General features: G+C 43.4%; 1 protein-coding gene across 2 annotated transcripts in view; it reads right to left on the bottom strand.

Annotated features, from left to right (window-relative positions):
• The window catches only part of LOC123767767 (uncharacterized), a 672,233-nt gene that overhangs the window by 83,188 nt on the left and 570,820 nt on the right, over nucleotides 1–18,225 (bottom strand). The window contains exons 1-4 of one of the 2 annotated variants that reach the window (XM_045757807.2): nucleotides 9,614–10,305; nucleotides 7,985–8,146; nucleotides 5,080–5,208; nucleotides 2,789–2,903 (exon numbers count right to left, since the gene is read on the bottom strand). In XM_045757807.2, the coding sequence (XP_045613763.2) occupies nucleotides 2,789–2,903; nucleotides 5,080–5,208; nucleotides 7,985–8,137 (397 nt within the window). In that variant the 5' untranslated portion in view covers nucleotides 8,138–8,146; nucleotides 9,614–10,305. Of the gene's footprint in view, nucleotides 1–2,788; nucleotides 2,904–5,079; nucleotides 5,209–7,984; nucleotides 8,147–9,613; nucleotides 10,306–18,225 lie in introns of those variants that run through there. The other variant, XM_069310378.1, reaches the window with a different exon arrangement.

The following is an 18,225-nucleotide window of genomic DNA, read 5'->3' as shown; positions in this document are numbered from 1 at the left end:
GTTCTTCTCTGTAGGGTAAGGCAGGTCCTGAAGAACTCTGTAGGGTAAGGCAGGTCCTAGTCAATAACGGCTTCTCCAATGGTTTCGTCGAAGACATCATAAGAAGGAAAGTGAAAAGCCATGCAACCTCTGAAGAGACAACTAACACAACACCTATACCCCCTATTAGACTATTTTACAGGAACTTCTTTTCCACAGCTCATAAAACGGAGGAAAGGGTCCTGAAAGATATTGTTAATAGAAACGTTATCCCTACAGACAAAAATCAGAGGATACAACTGACGATTTACTATAAAACCAGAAAAACGGCCAGCCTACTCATGAGAAACTCTCCAGACACAAAACAGAACGCTTTAAAAGAGACTAACGTCGTCTATGCCTTCAAATGCCCACTTGGGGACTGTAAGCTCCAAAAAACCCAGTATATAGGCAAGACAACAACATCTCTTTCTAGGCGTTTAACGATGCATAAGCAACAGGGCTCCATTAAGGAACATATAATCTCTTCCCACAACCAAACTATCGCCAGAGAAATCCTAGTAAACAACACAGAAATCATCGATAGATACTGCGATAGCAGGCGGCTTGACGTTTGCGAGGCACTACACATCAAGAAGTCAACACCAGCAATCAACAGCCAATTATTGCACAACTATATTCTACCCACCTCAAGACTCCGCTCCAATATAGAAGCATCAAGAAATATGGACCAATAGGCTTTCTACAAACACTTCTATTCAATATCCATTGTTTCGTGTTCTGTCTTGTGTTGATGAAATTAATACCCTATTAATACTATTGTTCTGTCTTGTGTTGATGAAATTAATACCCTATTAATACCACATTTTGTTCTGTCTTGTGTTAATGCCACATCACCCCTTCCACCTCACTCAAATGTAGATATAAAATCGGAGATGCGTAAGTTCTATTCAGTTGTGTATTTGTGAACTAAAGTCTTTGAAAATGTAATAAGTTTTACGAAACGCGCTCGTGTCGCATCAGACTAGAAATAAAAATGAATTTTAGAGAATTGATTTTTGATTTACCTCCAACAGTGAAGCGTAATGTACGAAAGATTGAGAAAATTCGTGTTAGAATTATTAATCTTACTTTTTCGGTCATATTTAATAATAAAATATATATATATATATATATATATATATATATACATATATATATATATATATATATATATATATATATATATATATATATATATATATATATATATATATATATATATATATATGTCGTACCTAGTAGCCAGAACTCACTTCTCAGCCTACTATTCAAGGCCCGATTTGCCTAATAAGCCAAGTTTTCCTGAATTAATATATTTACTATAATTTTTTTCTTATGAAATGATAAAGCAACCCTTTTCTCTATGTATGAGGTCAATTTTTTTTTATTGGAGTTAAAATTAACGTAGATATATGACCGAACCTAACCCACCCTACCTAACCTAACCTAACCTATATTTATAGGTAAGGTTAGGTTAGGTAGCCAAAAAAAGCTAGGTTAGGTTAGGTTAGGTAGGTTAGGTAGACGAAAAAACATTAATTCATGAAAACTTGGCTTATTAGGCAAATCGGGCCTTGAATAGTAGGCTGAGAAGTGCGTTCTGGCTATTAGGTACGACATATATATATATATATATATATATATATATATATGTGTGTGTGTGTGTGTGTGTGTATGTTAGGCTTATATCGAGGTTCCATATTCCCCTTCCCTCCAAGGTCGAGCTACTAACCCTTCCCAGAATGCAACCCCCACAACAGTTGTCTAACTTCCGGGTACCTATTTACTGCCAGGTGAATCGGCGCATTAGGTGATAGGAAACGTGCCCAACTATTTCTGTCCTGCCCCATGATATAAGCCCTATTGTGCTTATTAAGGTTTAAGTGTGCTTCAGATTCCCATGTGCCTTTGCAGGTAATGTGGCAGCAAGGATGAATGCACACAACCATAAATACTTGAGTAACCAAATTCACTTTAATTAATAGTGTTTGTACTATTGTCCAAACGTTTAGTCTATGGATGGTTAGTTTGTTTACATGTCATGTGTTTATTGCCATTCTAATGTTTGTTTACATACATTAAACCTACCTGTGCCATCATTAAAATGCAGTTTTACTATTTGCTTTGTAATAAATTTTCTTTTTCAAAGTTATGTAAATGGACGATGTAAAATGCAATACAACACAGAAGTACCTGTACATGAAATTAATTTCAGTATGACCTTGCTCAAGATATGAGCATGTCTTCACTATCAGACATTGTGATGAAGTGGCATGCAAGATATAAAAATCCCTTTTAAAACGACTACAAAGTCTAAAGTTGGCAAAAAATATAGAAATTACATTGTGTCCACCCTCATAAAATCAACCCATCCTCTTGTTTTGATAGTATTTTTAGCAATGATGACCATAGTATATACAGTATAACAATGTACAACGAAATTAGACAGTAGAAATCGGCACTATTGAGTTGGACAAACAGGAATTTTTTTTACTTGTGTTGTAAAGATAAACTAAACCTAACCTAACCTTCCTAGGCCTGAGACACGATATCTGAGGTCTAATACAGTATATGTGTGCGCTATACTAGGCCTAGGAATATTAAAGTTTGTTTTTTTAGCAGAATTTTTTATATAAAAATTCCTTACGCGTCAGTATACTACTATCTAAAGGATAAGTAGGTACGAATTTGTGACTAAAAAATTCAAACTGGAATATGGGCAGACATGCATAACCTAAAATACTATACAATGACAGAAGGCACAGACCTGGGACATGGCAAGAGGCACAGAGATCAAGGATATAGTTGATAGTGCACTGAGGCAGATTACCATCCATCACAACCAGTGGAGATGTACTGATCTCATCTTCAAATTGACGCACCTGCCAAGAGATTACAGACTGATTAAAGAAAGGATATAGTATTATCATTGAGTTATCATTCTTGAATGTACTACATAAGAAAAATGATGAAATTTGAGAGACCCCAAGAGAACACTGGGTTGGTGATGTTCAAGAGACAGCAATGCTATATAGTCATATTGCCTAAATGCTTTTGACTCTTGTGTAACAGATATAACACACTGGGAAGCTGGCAAGAGAAGACCCTTCAATCTTTACTTCACAGAAGAGGTAGTTAAGTACCCGCAAAAATATATTGACTGATAACACTAACATTACATATCAATCTTTGAAAAGAGTGATAGAAATAATTTCACAAAACACATGGAATAACAGCATCTACATAACCCCGGAGAACATTGGTTTAGAACAGGGCACTCCTGCCTCGCACTAAAGTCTTGTCCCATATTTACTGGAGGCTGATAGGGGCACGTTCCTCTATTAGCACTCCACCTTGTGCTGCCTATATTAGACTATGGCAGCCCCCCGTATTCCTGAGTTAGTACTTTGCGTGGCCACAACAATGCTCACATTATCATTTGTCCAATACTTTGACAATTGCCTCTTTGGTACCCTGGTTCCTTTAATTTTTCTTATTTTCTTTTACTACAAAGATGACCTGGATACAGGATTCACTCTGTTCACGTCCACAAAGTTTCCCCTTGTCATGTTCACCCCTTGCCCCCCACCCCCTCCCCAATGGAGGGTTCCACACGTGAAATTTTCCATAACCCTTACCTGTAAGGTGAAGACATATACCCCTCCTGCTGTTAGGAAGTAATTATCAAAAGAAGGCACCAAGCCTACTGTTAGGAAACTATTTCCCTTTAAATTGTTCCTGTTATTCATGCACTACTGCTCTATTCAGTCTGGTGGCGGTGTTTGCTACTCTGTTGTTTTTCCTGATCACACTAATATTTACCTGAGGGGCACCATCTCTAGTCCCTCCCAGAGCCAAGCATTTCTATGAGAGTTTTATGCAATTTTTTGTGTTCTACGCCAACTGCTTTTTATACTCCAATAAAATCCTTTGTCACTGTGGTTGACTTGCAGTGTTCTCGTGGCTTTAAGAGCCTTTTAACATTTCCCATCCTGGTGGTCATATCCAATCCTGTTTTTTTTTCTTTTTTTAAATTTTAACAGATTTAAGACTGCAAACTTCACCGAGTACCCCACACATTGGTGTGACGTGTAATGGACTTTTGGATGCCACCACCGCTAAGGACATTTGTACCTGTCCCATCTCCCCAAAAGGGATTACTTTTTCAGATGTTTAGTCATTTATATTAAAAAAAAACATGACTTGGTATGGTCGGTTGTCTGGTAACAAACTGAAAAATTAAAGGAACTATGCTCTACTCATTGTCGGAACTGCTCTGTCCCATTCACATTCGTGCATCACGTAGATATCTCTTGATTTTAAGTATGATCTTAAGTAACTTTACTCAGTATCCATTTTAGTCACTTGTCCCTTGATAAAGTCCTTGGTGAATCATATACATTTGACGTTTACTTATAATTACTTATAATCAGAACATGTTATTGAATGACTTTGCAGTGGAATGAGAGAGTATAGAATATGTCAACAGAGCAGAATATGGAATACAGTAACTTATTATTTAATAAATGGACCCAGCAGGTTTTCCTCCTCTTGGGAGGGAGGAGTGAGGAAGAACTGTACATTCTGCTATGAAGGTATGCTCCCTTACGCTGCCCAATGTACTCGCTCTCGGGCACAAAATTCTAAATTTAATAAAGGTAAAACGTATTTATTTATTGATTTATAAATACAAGAGTTCTTACATTCTTGTACAGCCACTAGCATTCATAGCGTTTCGGGCAGGTCCTTAATCCTAATTTCCCCCGGAATACGACCGGCCAAATCGTTTAACAACCAGGTACCCATTCACTGCTGGGTCAACAGAGGCTATTGTTAAGGATTGGCGCCCAGTAAATCCTCCCCGGCCAGGATACGAACTCAGGCCGAAGTGCTTTAGCACTGTGTCACAGAGACTTAACACTGTCTCAGTGACAGTATCGCCAAGTAAAGAGAACGGAAGAGGTAGGAGGATAAAGAGGAGGAAACACAGAAATGTGTGGCGGTGGTGAGGAAGGTGAAAGGTTGTGAGGATACGTCAGGAAGAGAGGAGTAACTCACATGGGTGGGCGTGATGTGGTCGTGGACGGTCATGTCTCCAACACCAAAGAGCGCCTCGCCTCGACGGTCCAGCACTACACAGTACACCGCCGTCGACGCCTCCGACACCATCGCCAGGCCCCGCTTCTCCTGTACAGCCAGAAATAAAAGTAATCTCAATGAAATCAAGAATTTTAGACCAATATCAACCCCCTCCTACTTTGTCCAAAAGTTAGTTTAGTTCATTTATTATGCACCCCATACCCATCTTGTGGGCGGTAGTGGAAAGGGTTACAGAGGCACATAATGGGCTCAGGGACTGAACCCCACAATTCATTTAGCTAAGCAAGTTACAATCTTGATGAGCTAGTTACAAAATTTAATACAAGTCATCACATCAACAATGGGTTCGAGATCGACCTCAAGTACAGGTTCTAAATTAAGCAACTGACATATCAATTTTGACACTAGCTCTCCACATATGTTTGTCCTGCACACCGCCCCCCATCCAGTGGGCAGCGGTGGATAGGTTACAATCACTTAGTTACTACCTACAGTTAGCAAACTGGGGATATTTGGCTAAAATTTCTGGTAGCAGATCATTTTGAATGAAATATTGACACATCGCTGGAACATTGGTTATAGAATTGTCTCTAAATTCACGTATCTTTTCGCACTCCATCACATAGTGACGGAGGGTGTGCGAATAATTTTGTTGACACAGTTTACATTTGGTCAGGTTTACATCAGAAGATAATGAGAATTCCCAGAGATACTTGTAACCGAGTCTAAGCCGAGCAGTAGTAACATCTGGAAGTCTGGTGATTTTATTGGATGAACCATAGATGTGTGGCTCCTCTTGCATGATAGTATGATGATAGATGGAATTACTGGTGTCGATTTCACTTTGCCTCAAATCTACAAGATCTTGTTGAAGTTCTCGGTGTACTGCTGCTCTCAGATTGCTCATTGACAATCCAAGGTTACACTCAACGGCTCCTTTAAAGGCAGATTCTTTGGCTAACTTATCAGCTCTATCATGCGTCCAAAATATTTGAAAACATATAATGTACAAACAGCCTGACGATGTGCATTGAATTTTGTAAGTAGTTCATCAAGTCTTGCTTAGCTAAATGAATTTTGGGGTTCAGTCCCTGAGCCCATTATGTGCCTCTGTAACCCTTTTCACCACTACATATAGGGTGGGTATGGGGTGCATAATAAATGAACTAAGCTAAACTCCTACCTACAGCTAAACATAGTATACCGAGTTCTTGTCAATATGACTTCAGACCCCAACAAAGTACCAAGGATGTTATAATTATGCTTGAGTTTATATATGCAGCTTTTGAAAAGAAATTAATGCCCCATAGGTTTATTTGCTGACCTCTGAAAGGCTTCCGACACCGTCAACCACAATGATGATCTCAAATTGCAACACTACAAATAGGCGTCACTCCCTTCAATACTTGCCTCGGTGAAAGACACCAGTATGTTCCTGTGACCGATGCTGCCTCTCCCACACTGCCAACTAACACTGGCCTTCCACAGGGTGGTATACGTGCTCCACTCTTTAATATTTACATCAATCACTACCAAATGCCAGTAAACACGGAAAGCTAATTTAATTTGCTGATGACACAGTATTTGACAAAAATTATGGGTTAACTTATTCTAAATGACGCACTGAATACTGAACTAAAAAAAAGTCCATCTGTGGTTGACTGCTATCACAATCATCTTTAACATTGAGAAATATTACATTGTTTGGAAGAAAGTTCACCGATCAAATTAACATTACCCAAAGTGAGAGTAAAGTACATCGAAAATTCTTTGGTGTTCATATTGACAAGTAGCTGAATTTCAATTACTAAATGTAATATACAGTTTATTAGCGAACTGTAGAACACGACAGCCCTAGGGGAAGCAGAACCCGTGCGGGGACTGCAGATCCCCCTCAAGATCTGTACCCTACCGGGCCTCTATCCCATCTCTACATCCGGGACAGTCGACCCGCCACCTAACACCTATGTCAGCTGACGAGTCTGCAATCTCCCACCCTAACACTCCAGTTGGGCGACATGAACCTGTAGGGATGTACGGCTCACCGACCAGACAGGTTCCACGACTAAATATCGCTTGTCACGCGGAGGGGGACACCTGTAGGGTAACCTGTGATGAGCTACGGGGCCGGGTGTATAAAGTCGCCGGAGCACAGCATCATGACAGCACCGCTCCCGTGCCAGGTAAGTCCACCACGGGCTCACCATAGCCCGTGCTACTGGCCCCGCTTCTGTGCCAGGTAAGTTACGGGCTCACCATAGCCCGTGCTACTGGCCCCGCTTCTGTGCCAGGTAAGTTACGGGCTCACCATAGCCCGTGCTACTTGGAACTTGTTCCGAGTAGCTGAATCTATAACAACAGCAGCATCATCATGACCATCAGCCAGGAGCAACACTTCCTCTGACCTGCCTCCACGTCGCCGTCTCAGACGGATTTAGTCTACAGTCAACACCCCCCACGGACACTGCTGTCAATCCAGTTGATTGACAGTTAAGAGGCGGGACCAAAGAGCCAAAGCTCAACTCCCACAAGTACAACTAGGCGAGTACTTGTCCCGACCAGGACCTCACATTGTCGCCACCGACATTCTACAGCTTCTGTGTGTACTCTATTTTGTATGTACTTTTCTTAAATAAAAATTATTACCCTATGAGACGCCCGCATGCCGAACATCAAACTACTGCAACCATTATATCAAATAGTTACATTAACAGCGTGGGTTAACAGTTACCATCTTACTGTCAGGTGTCACAAGAGCTTAGACATACTCACCAGTCGTCAAATCTACGGTACAGCAGAAATACAGCTTGTTAGTGACTCATAGTTAATACATAGACATGTATCTTCTTGGAGCAAGACTCACCAGTAAGGGATTGTGGGCGATGAGAGCGTGGGCGTGGGCGTCGTTCCCAACGGCCGAGATGAGTAACGGGCGGCAGTGAAGGCGGGCGAGGGCGTCCGCAAGGTTCCTGGCCACGCCTCCGTAGCTCTGCCTGACGCTGCCACGGTGGGTCATCCCGGAGAACTGCCCCCACGGGAGAGAACCAACACTATATTAGTTACACCGCCGGCTAGGGCGCGCGGAGAGGTCAAGATGGAGTGACGGGTCAGGGTAGAGGGAGTCATGGTCATGTAGCAGAAGTCAGGGGTCGTGATCAAGGGGTGAGGGGTCGTGATCAAGGGGTGAGGGGGTCAGGAAGTAGAGGTCAGGATGAGTGAGAGGGTCACGATCAGAGAGGTCAGGGCACTGGACTAGTGATCAGGTTGAGTGTAGGGTCATGAACAGAGGTCAGAGTGAAGGAGCAAGTCAGAGTTAGGGGCCAGGAGCTATGTTGACAAGGAGTGTCGTTCTTGTCAACATAGTGTCTTAAGTGGACAGTGCTGCACTGTCCACTTAAGGAGAGCACCTCAGTCTCTCACGGAGTGTCCCACACTCAGCCTTGTAGCCCCATGGCAAGTTATTTATATATACAAAAGTTGTTACATTATTATAAAGCCACTAGTACGTATAGCGTTTCAGGCAGGTCCTTAATCCTAATTTTCTCCAGAATACGACCCGCCAAATCATTTAACCTACCCATTCACTGCTGGGTAAACAGTGAGATAATTCGGCAGTTCCCGGGTCTATGTATCTACGTATCCGCGGACACTGACCAGGGCTCCATACTTTAGACTTGTCCATCACAAACGTTGATATCCAAGGTTGCCAATCTGGCTAATGTTTCATACAGGCCCGAAAATTTGTAATTGTGGTAATTATGTCCCAGCCCCCTGGAAACACAAACCGAAATTGTCTATTTTCCGCTTTTTACAACTCGCAATAAAGTTGTTACATCTTGGCTTAACGTGTTTATGACGTATTAGAACGTTGTTACAACTTGCTATATTGGTTGTTATAACTGGTTAGGAAGTGTTAAAACTTGTTCGAACGTTGTACCAACGTCGTAGTTTCGGTGTGTGTTTGGCGGGTAGTGACCTATTTGTGCTCAAGTGTTGCCAAACCAGAGCCAGGCAAACAATATACACGGTGAAGGAGGAAAACTAGCAGCAGTAGTACTAAAAAAACAAACTATAAAATAATAATCAATTTACTGGATGTAAAAGTATGTGTGATTAAGACCGAAAATATCTTGACTGTCATTTATGGCAACACTTCCGCGCTGGTTTAATCCCGAATAAACGATTCAATCACGATAAATTAAATCACCTCACAATTACTAATATGAGCAGGGCTCTTTAGGCTTGTGGTTTACTAATAGTGTTACTAATAGTGTTCCAGCAAAGGATATCACTAGGAATTTACTTACATAATAATTGCCTTCGTGTTTTCATTCATTACTCACGATTCATCTAGATCAATAAAATATGTTGTAACACGAATTTATAATCATTTGATATTGTCTTTATCTTGGCTCTAGCGCCACAACATTTCACTCCGCGAACATAGAATAAATAATATTCACTTCGTATGAACAAGGGAAGTCTAATCTACCTGACTTATTGACGAACAGAGACTGCCGTCTTAGCAGCCTCTTGCAGTTGGTAGATACTCTGGCGACCTCTCGTCTGTTTCCTGCAGAGTTCCTCTTCTTGTCCTCTGTAGTAAACTACGGAACATCTCTCCAGCTTGGGCACCATTCCTCTCCCCCGTCCCACCCCAAGTCCATATCCTGAGCCCTCCTTCCCAGTGCTCTTTAGTCGTAGTGACTTGGCGCTTTCCCCTGATAGTTCCCATCCTTCTGGCAGCTCGTCGACGAACTTCCGACGACTGATCTCAGACAATCTCACTGGGATCAAGCGGAAGACTCCCAAGACCTTCATCCGTCTCCCACGGTGAATACTGATCCCTTTCTCCTCTGTAGAAGTGCTGTGGCTCAGTCAGCAGCTGCTACGTCGCTGAGACACTGCACCAGGACTGGCCACCTGCACGCTCCTCACAGTTCCAACCTGGCACGGCCCGCGGATCCACCCTCGATCCCCCAGCACCGTTCCTTGAGACAAGGGAGTACCGAAGTCACGGAGCCCCTTGGGACCTCCTGTGGCGTCCCGGCTCACTAAACCGTCCTCTAGAGGTTGTCCAGTAGCTCCTCTACGTCGCCTCTCGAGCACTGCTTATAGTACCGTTCTTTCAGGTGGCTTAAACGTCATCCATGTGGGACCGGCGTGCGACGCGACCTGTCGCGTGCCTCCCTAGGTGGCTAATGACGGCCGGCGGCCGCCAGCTAGCTCTGGCGCCGACGTCACACTACGTCACGCCATAGCCGCTTTCTGATTCGTCAAACTCAACACACACCCAAATCCGACCAATCAGATTGCACCAAACTAGGAAACACCACTTTACCGCCTCTGAGTATTTGGCGGGAATCGCAGTCTCCTTAGCTCTCACCTCCTTCCCCAATGATCTTAAAACTTAAATAAATCTAATACTTGGCATCTTGCTACCCTCTAAACGTTATTAAACGAGACTGAGTGACTTCTTGGCAATTCACATACGGGAGTATAACTTTCTGGTCGCGAAAGGAGCATATTTAGGCGTTCACGTAACAATATATATATTGAAATTTATATTTTTGTCAATACGGAACATTTAGGAAAGAGAATCATTTTCCTATCCTTGGTGTTGCTGCACAGGGTCGAGCCGGGGAAGCTGAACGTCTAAGTCACACTTTGATTATATACACAATTTATGTGTGATATACATGTTATCAATATATAACACTTATACATAATATACTTATTTAAATATTGTATTAAGAGCAACACAGAACCCCAGCAATATTAGCACCACCAGTAACAGTAACAGCACCACCAGTAACAGTAACATCACTACCAATAACAGTAACAGCACCACCAATAACAGTAACAACACCAGTAACAGTAACAGCACCACCAGTAACAGTAACAGTACCACCAGTAACAGTAACAGTACCACCAGTAACAGTAACAGCACCACCACCAGTAACAGTAACAGCACCACCAGTAACAGTAACAGCACCACCAGTAACAGTAACAGCACCACCAGTAACAGTAACAGCACCACCAATAACAGTAACAGCACCACCAGTAACAGTAACAGCACCACCAGTAACAGCACCACCACCAGTAACAGTAACACCACCACCAGTAACAGTAACAGCACCACCAGTAACAGCACCATCACCAGTAACAGTAACAGCACCACCAGTAACAGTAACAGTAACAGCACCACCACCAGTAACAGTAACACCACCACCAGTAACAGTAACAGCACCACCAGTAACAGTAACAGCACCACCAGTAACAGTAACAGCACCACCAGTAACAGCACCACCACCAGTAACAGTAACACCACCACCAGTAACAGTAACACCACCACCAGTAACAGCACCACCACCAGTAACAACACCAGTAACAGCACCACCAGTAACAGTAACAACACCAGTAACAGTAACAGCACCATCAGTAACAGCACCACCAGTAACAGTAACAACACCAGTAACAGTAACAGCACCACCAGTAACAGTAACACCACCAGTAACAGTAACAGCACCACCAGTAACAGTAACAACACCAGTAACAGTAACAGCACCACCAGTAACAGTAACACCACCAGTAACAGTAACAGCACCACCAGTAACAGCACCACCAGTAACAGTAACAACACCAGTAACAGTAACAGCACCACCAGTAACAGTAACAGCACCACCAGTAACAGTAACAGCACCACCAGTAACAGTAACACCACTACCAGTAACAATAACAGCACCACCAGTAACAGTAACAGCACCACCAGTAACAGTAACAGCACCACCAGTAACAGTAACAACACCACCAGTAACAGTAACAGCACCACCAGTAACAGTAACACCACCAGTACCAGTAACAGCACCACCAGTAAAGGTAACAGCACCACCAGTAACAGTAACAGCACCACCAGTAACAGTAACAGCACCACCAGTAACAGTAACAGCACCACCAGTAACAGTAACAGCACCACCAGTAACAGTAACAGCACCACCAGTAACAGTAACAGCACCACCAGTAACAGTAACACCACCAGTAACAGTAACAGCACCACCAGTAAAGGTAACAGCACCACCAGTAACAGCACCACCAGTAACAGTAACAGCACCACCAGTAACAGTAACAGCACCACCAGTAACAGTAACACCACCAGTAACAGTAACAGCAGCCCCAGTAAAGGTAACAGCACCACCAGTAACAGTAACAGCACCACCAGTAACAGCACCACCAGTAACAGTAACACCACCAGTAACAGTAACAGCACCACCAGTAACAGTAACACCACCACCAGTAACAGTACACCAGTAACAGTAACAACACCACCAGTAACAGTAACAGTACCACCAGTAACAGTAACAACACCACCAGTAACAGTAACAGTACCACCAGTAACAGTAACAGTACCACCAGTAACAGTAACAGCACCACCAGTAACAGTAACAACAACACCAGTAACAGTAACAACACCACCAGTAACAGTAACACCACCAGTAACAGTAACAGCACCACCAGTAACAGTAACACCACCACCAGTAACAGCACCACCAGTAACAGTAACAACACCACCAGTAACAGTAACAGTACCACCAGTAACAGTAACAGCACCACCAGTAACAGTAACAACACCACCAGTAACAGTAACAACACCAGTAACAGTAACAACACCAGTAACAGTAACAATACCACCAGTAACAGCACCAGTAACAGTAACAGCACCACCAGTAACAGTAACAACACCACCAGTAACAGTACCACCAGTAACAGTAACAGTACCACCAGTAACAGTAACAGCACCACCAGTAACAGTAACAGCACCACCAGTAACAGTAACAGCACCACCAGTAACAGTAACAGCACCACCAGTAACAGCACCACCAGTAACAGTAACAGCACCACCAGTAACAGTAACAGCACCACCAGTAACAGTAACAACACCACCAGTAACAGTAACAGCACCACCAGTAACAGTAACAGCACCACCAGTAACAGTAACAACACCACCAGTAACAGTAACAACACCACCAGTAACAGTAACAACACCACCAGTAACAGTAACAACACCACCAGTAACAGTAACAACACTACCAGTAACAGTAACAACACCAGTAACAGTAACAACACCACCAGTAACAGTAACAGCACCACCAGTAACAGTAACAACACCACCAGTAACAGTAACAACACCACCAGTAACAGTAACAACACTACCAGTAACAGTAACAGCACCACCAGTAACAGTAACAGCACCACCAGTAACAGTAACAGCACCACCAGTAACAGTAACAACACCACCAGTAACTGTAACAACACTACCAGTAACAGTAACAACACTACCAGTAACAGCACCACCAATAACAGTAACAACACTACCAGTAACAGTAACAACACTACCAGTAACAGCACCACCAATAACAGTAACAACACTACCAGTAACAGCACCACCAGTAACAGTAACAACACTACCAGTAACAGTAACAGCACCACCAGTAACAGTAACAACACCACCAGTAACAGTAACAACACCACCAGTAACAGTAACAGCACCACCAGTAACAGTAACAACACCACCAGTAACAGTAACAGCACCACCAGTAACAGTAACACTACCAGTAACAGTAACAGCACCACCAGTAACAGTAACAGCACCACCAGTAACAGTAACAGCACCACCAGTAACAGTAACAACACCACCAGTAACAGTAACAACACTACCAGTAACAGTAACAACACTACCAGTAACAGCACCACCAGTAACAGTAACAACACCACCAGTAACAGTAACAACACCACCAGTAACAGTAACAGCACCACCAGTAACAGTAACAACACCACCAGTAACAGTAACAGCACCACCAGTAACAGTAACAACACTACCAGTAACAGTAACAACACTACCAGTAACAGCACCACCAGTAACAGTAACAGCACCACCAGTAACAGTAACAGCACCACCAGTAACAGTAACAGCACCACCAGTAACAGTAACAACACCACCAGTAACAGTAACAACACTACCAGTAACAGTAACAACACTACCAGTAACAGTAACAACACCACCAGTAACAGTAACAACACCACCAGTAACAGTAACACCACCACCAGTAACAGCACCACCACCAGTAATAACACCAGTAACAGCACCACCAGTAACAGCACCACCAGTAACAGTAACAACACCAGTAACAGTAACAGCACCATCAGTAACAGCACCACCAGTAACAGCACCACCAGTAACAGTAACAACACCAGTAACAGTAACAGTACCACCAGTAACAGTAACAGCACCACCAGTAACAGTAACAGCACCACCAATAACAGTAACATCACCACCAATAACAGTAACAGCACCACCAATAACAGTAACAACACCAGTAACAGTAACAGCACCACCAGTAACAGTAACAGTACCATCAGTAACAGTAACAGTACCACCAGTAACAGTAACAGCACCACCAGTAACAGTAACAGCACCACCAATAACAGTAACAGCACCACCAGTAACAGTAACAGCACCACCACCAGTAACAGTAACACCACCACCAGTAACAGTAACAGCACCATCACCAGTAACAGTAACAGCACCACCAGTAACAGTAACAGCACCACCACCAGTAACAGTAACACCACCACCAGTAACAGTAACAGCACCACCAGTAACAGTAACAGCACCACCAGTAACAGTAACAGCACCACCAGTAACAGCACCACCACCAGTAACAGTAACACCACCACCAGTAACAGTAACACCACCACCAGTAACAGCACCACCACCAGTAACAACACCAGTAACAGCACCACCAGTAACAGTAACAACACCAGTAACAGTAACAGCACCATCAGTAACAGCACCACCAGTAACAGTAACACCACCAGTAACAGTAACAGCACCACCAGTAAAGGTAACAGCACCACCAGTAACAGTAACAGCACCACCAGTAACAGTAACAGCACCACCAGTAACAGTAACAGCACCACCAGTAACAGTAACAGCACCACCAGTAACAGTAACAGCACCACCAGTAACAGTAACAACACCACCAGTAACAGTAACAGCACCACCAGTAACAGTAACACCACCAGTAACAGTAACAGCACCACCAGTAAAGGTAACAGCACCACCAGTAACAGCACCACCAGTAACAGTAACAGCACCACCAGTAACAGTAACAGCACCACCAGTAACAGTAACACCACCAGTAACAGTAACAGCAGCCCCAGTAAAGGTAACAGCACCACCAGTAACAGTAACAGCACCACCAGTAACAGTACCACCAGTAACAGTAACACCACCAGTAACAGTAACAGCACCACCAGTAACAGTAACACCACCACCAGTAACAGTACACCAGTAACAGTAACAACACCACCAGTAACAGTAACAGTACCACCAGTAACAGTAACAACACCACCAGTAACAGTAACAACACCACCAGTAACAGTAACACCACCAGTAACAGTAACAGCACCACCAGTAACAGTAACACCACCACCAGTAACAGCACCACCAGTAACAGTAACAACACCACCAGTAACAGTAACAGTACCACCAGTAACAGTAACAGCACCACCAGTAACAGTAACAACACCACCAGTAACAGTAACAACACCAGTAACAGTAACAATACCACCAGTAACAGCACCAGTAACAGTAACAGCACCACCAGTAACAGTAACAACACCACCAGTAACAGTACCACCAGTAACAGTAACAGTACCACCAGTAACAGTAACAGCACCACCAGTAACAGTAACAGCACCACCAGTAACAGTAACAGCACCACCAGTAACAGTAACAGCACCACCAGTAACAGCACCACCAGTAACAGTAACAGCACCACCAGTAACAGTAACAGCACCACCAGTAACAGTAACAACACCACCAGTAACAGTAACAGCACCACCAGTAACAGTAACAGCACCACCAGTAACAGTAACAACACCACCAGTAACAGTAACAACACCACCAGTAACAGTAACAACACCACCAGTAACAGTAACAACACTACCAGTAACAGTAACAGCACCACCAGTAACAGTAACAACACCACCAGTAACAGTAACAACACCACCAGTAACAGTAACAGCACCACCAGTAACAGTAACAACACCACCAGTAACAGTAACAACACCACCAGTAACAGTAACAACACTACCAGTAACAGTAACAGCACCACCAGTAACAGTAACAGCACCACCAGTAACAGTAACAGCACCACCAGTAACAGTAACAACACCACCAGTAACTGTAACAACACTACCAGTAACAGTAACAACACTACCAGTAACAGCACCACCAATAACAGTAACAACACTACCAGTAACAGTAACAACACTACCAGTAACAGCACCACCAATAACAGTAACAACACTACCAGTAACAGCACCACCAGTAACAGTAACAACACCACCAGTAACAGTAACAGCACCACCAGTAACAGTAACAACACCACCAGTAACAGTAACAACACCACCAGTAACAGTAACAGCACCACCAGTAACAGTAACAGCACCACCAGTAACAGTAACAACACCACCAGTAACAGTAACAACACCACCAGTAACAGTAACAGCACCACCAGTAACAGTAACAACACCACCAGTAACAGTAACAACACCACCAGTAACAGTAACAACACCACCAGTAACAGTAACAACACTACCAGTAACAGTAACAGCACCACCAGTAACAGTAACAACACCACCAGTAACAGTAACAACACCACCAGTAACAGTAACAGCACCACCAGTAACAGTAACAACACCACCAGTAACAGTAACAGCACCACCAGTAACAGTAACACTACCAGTAACAGTAACAGCACCACCAGTAACAGTAACAGCACCACCAGTAACAGTAACAGCACCACCAGTAACAGTAACAACACCACCAGTAACAGTAACAACACTACCAGTAACAGTAACAACACTACCAGTAACAGCACCACCAGTAACAGTAACAACACCACCAGTAACAGTAACAACACCACCAGTAACAGTAACAGCACCACCAGTAACAGTAACAACACCACCAGTAACAGTAACAGCACCACCAGTAACAGTAACAACACTACCAGTAACAGTAACAACACTACCAGTAACAGTAACAGCACCACCAGTAACAGTAACAGCACCACCAGTAACAGTAACAGCACCACCAGAAACAGTAACAGCACCACCAGTAACAACACCACCAGTAACAGTAACAACACTACCAGTAACAGTAACAACACTACCAGTAACAGTAACAACACCACCAGTAACAGTAACAACACCACCAGTAACAGTAACACCACCACCAGTAACAGCACCACCACCAGTAACAACACCAGTAACAGCACCACCAGTAACAGCACCACCAGTAACAGTAACAACACCAGTAACAGTAACAGCACCATCAGTAACAGCACCACCAGTAACAGCACCACCAGTAACAGTAACAACACCAGTAACAGTAACAGTACCGCCAGTAACAGTAACAGCACCACCAGTAACAGTAACAGCACCACCAATAACAGTAACATCACCACCAATAACAGTAACAGCACCACCAATAACAGTAACAACACCAGTAACAGTAACAGCACCACCAGTAACAGTAACAGTACCACCAGTAACAGTAACAGTACCACCAGTAACAGTAACAGCACCACCAGTAACAGTAACAGCACCACCAATAACAGTAACAGCACCACCAGTAACAGTAACAGCACCACCAGTAACAGCACCACCACCAGTAACAGTAACACCACCACCAGTAACAGTAACAGCACCACCAGTAACAGCACCATCACCAGTAACAGTAACAGCACCACCAGTAACAGTAACAGCACCACCACCAGTAACAGTAACACCACCACCAGTAACAGTAACAGCACCACCAGTAACAGTAACAGCACCACCAGTAACAGTAACAGCACCACCAGTAACAGCACCACCACCAGTAACAGTAACACCACCACCAGTAACAACACCAGTAACAGCACCACCAGTAACAACACCACCAGTAACAGTAACAACACCAGTAACAGTAACAGCACCATCAGTAACAGCACCACCAGTAACAGTAACAACACCAGTAACAGTAACAGCACCACCAGTAAC

The sequence above is a fragment of the Procambarus clarkii genome, chromosome 67 (assembly GCF_040958095.1).
Source record: "Procambarus clarkii isolate CNS0578487 chromosome 67, FALCON_Pclarkii_2.0, whole genome shotgun sequence".
Taxonomy (NCBI): Eukaryota; Metazoa; Arthropoda; class Malacostraca; order Decapoda; family Cambaridae; genus Procambarus; species Procambarus clarkii.
The sequence above is the reverse complement of the archived record's forward strand: the minus strand, read 5'-3'. Positions and strand labels throughout refer to the sequence as shown.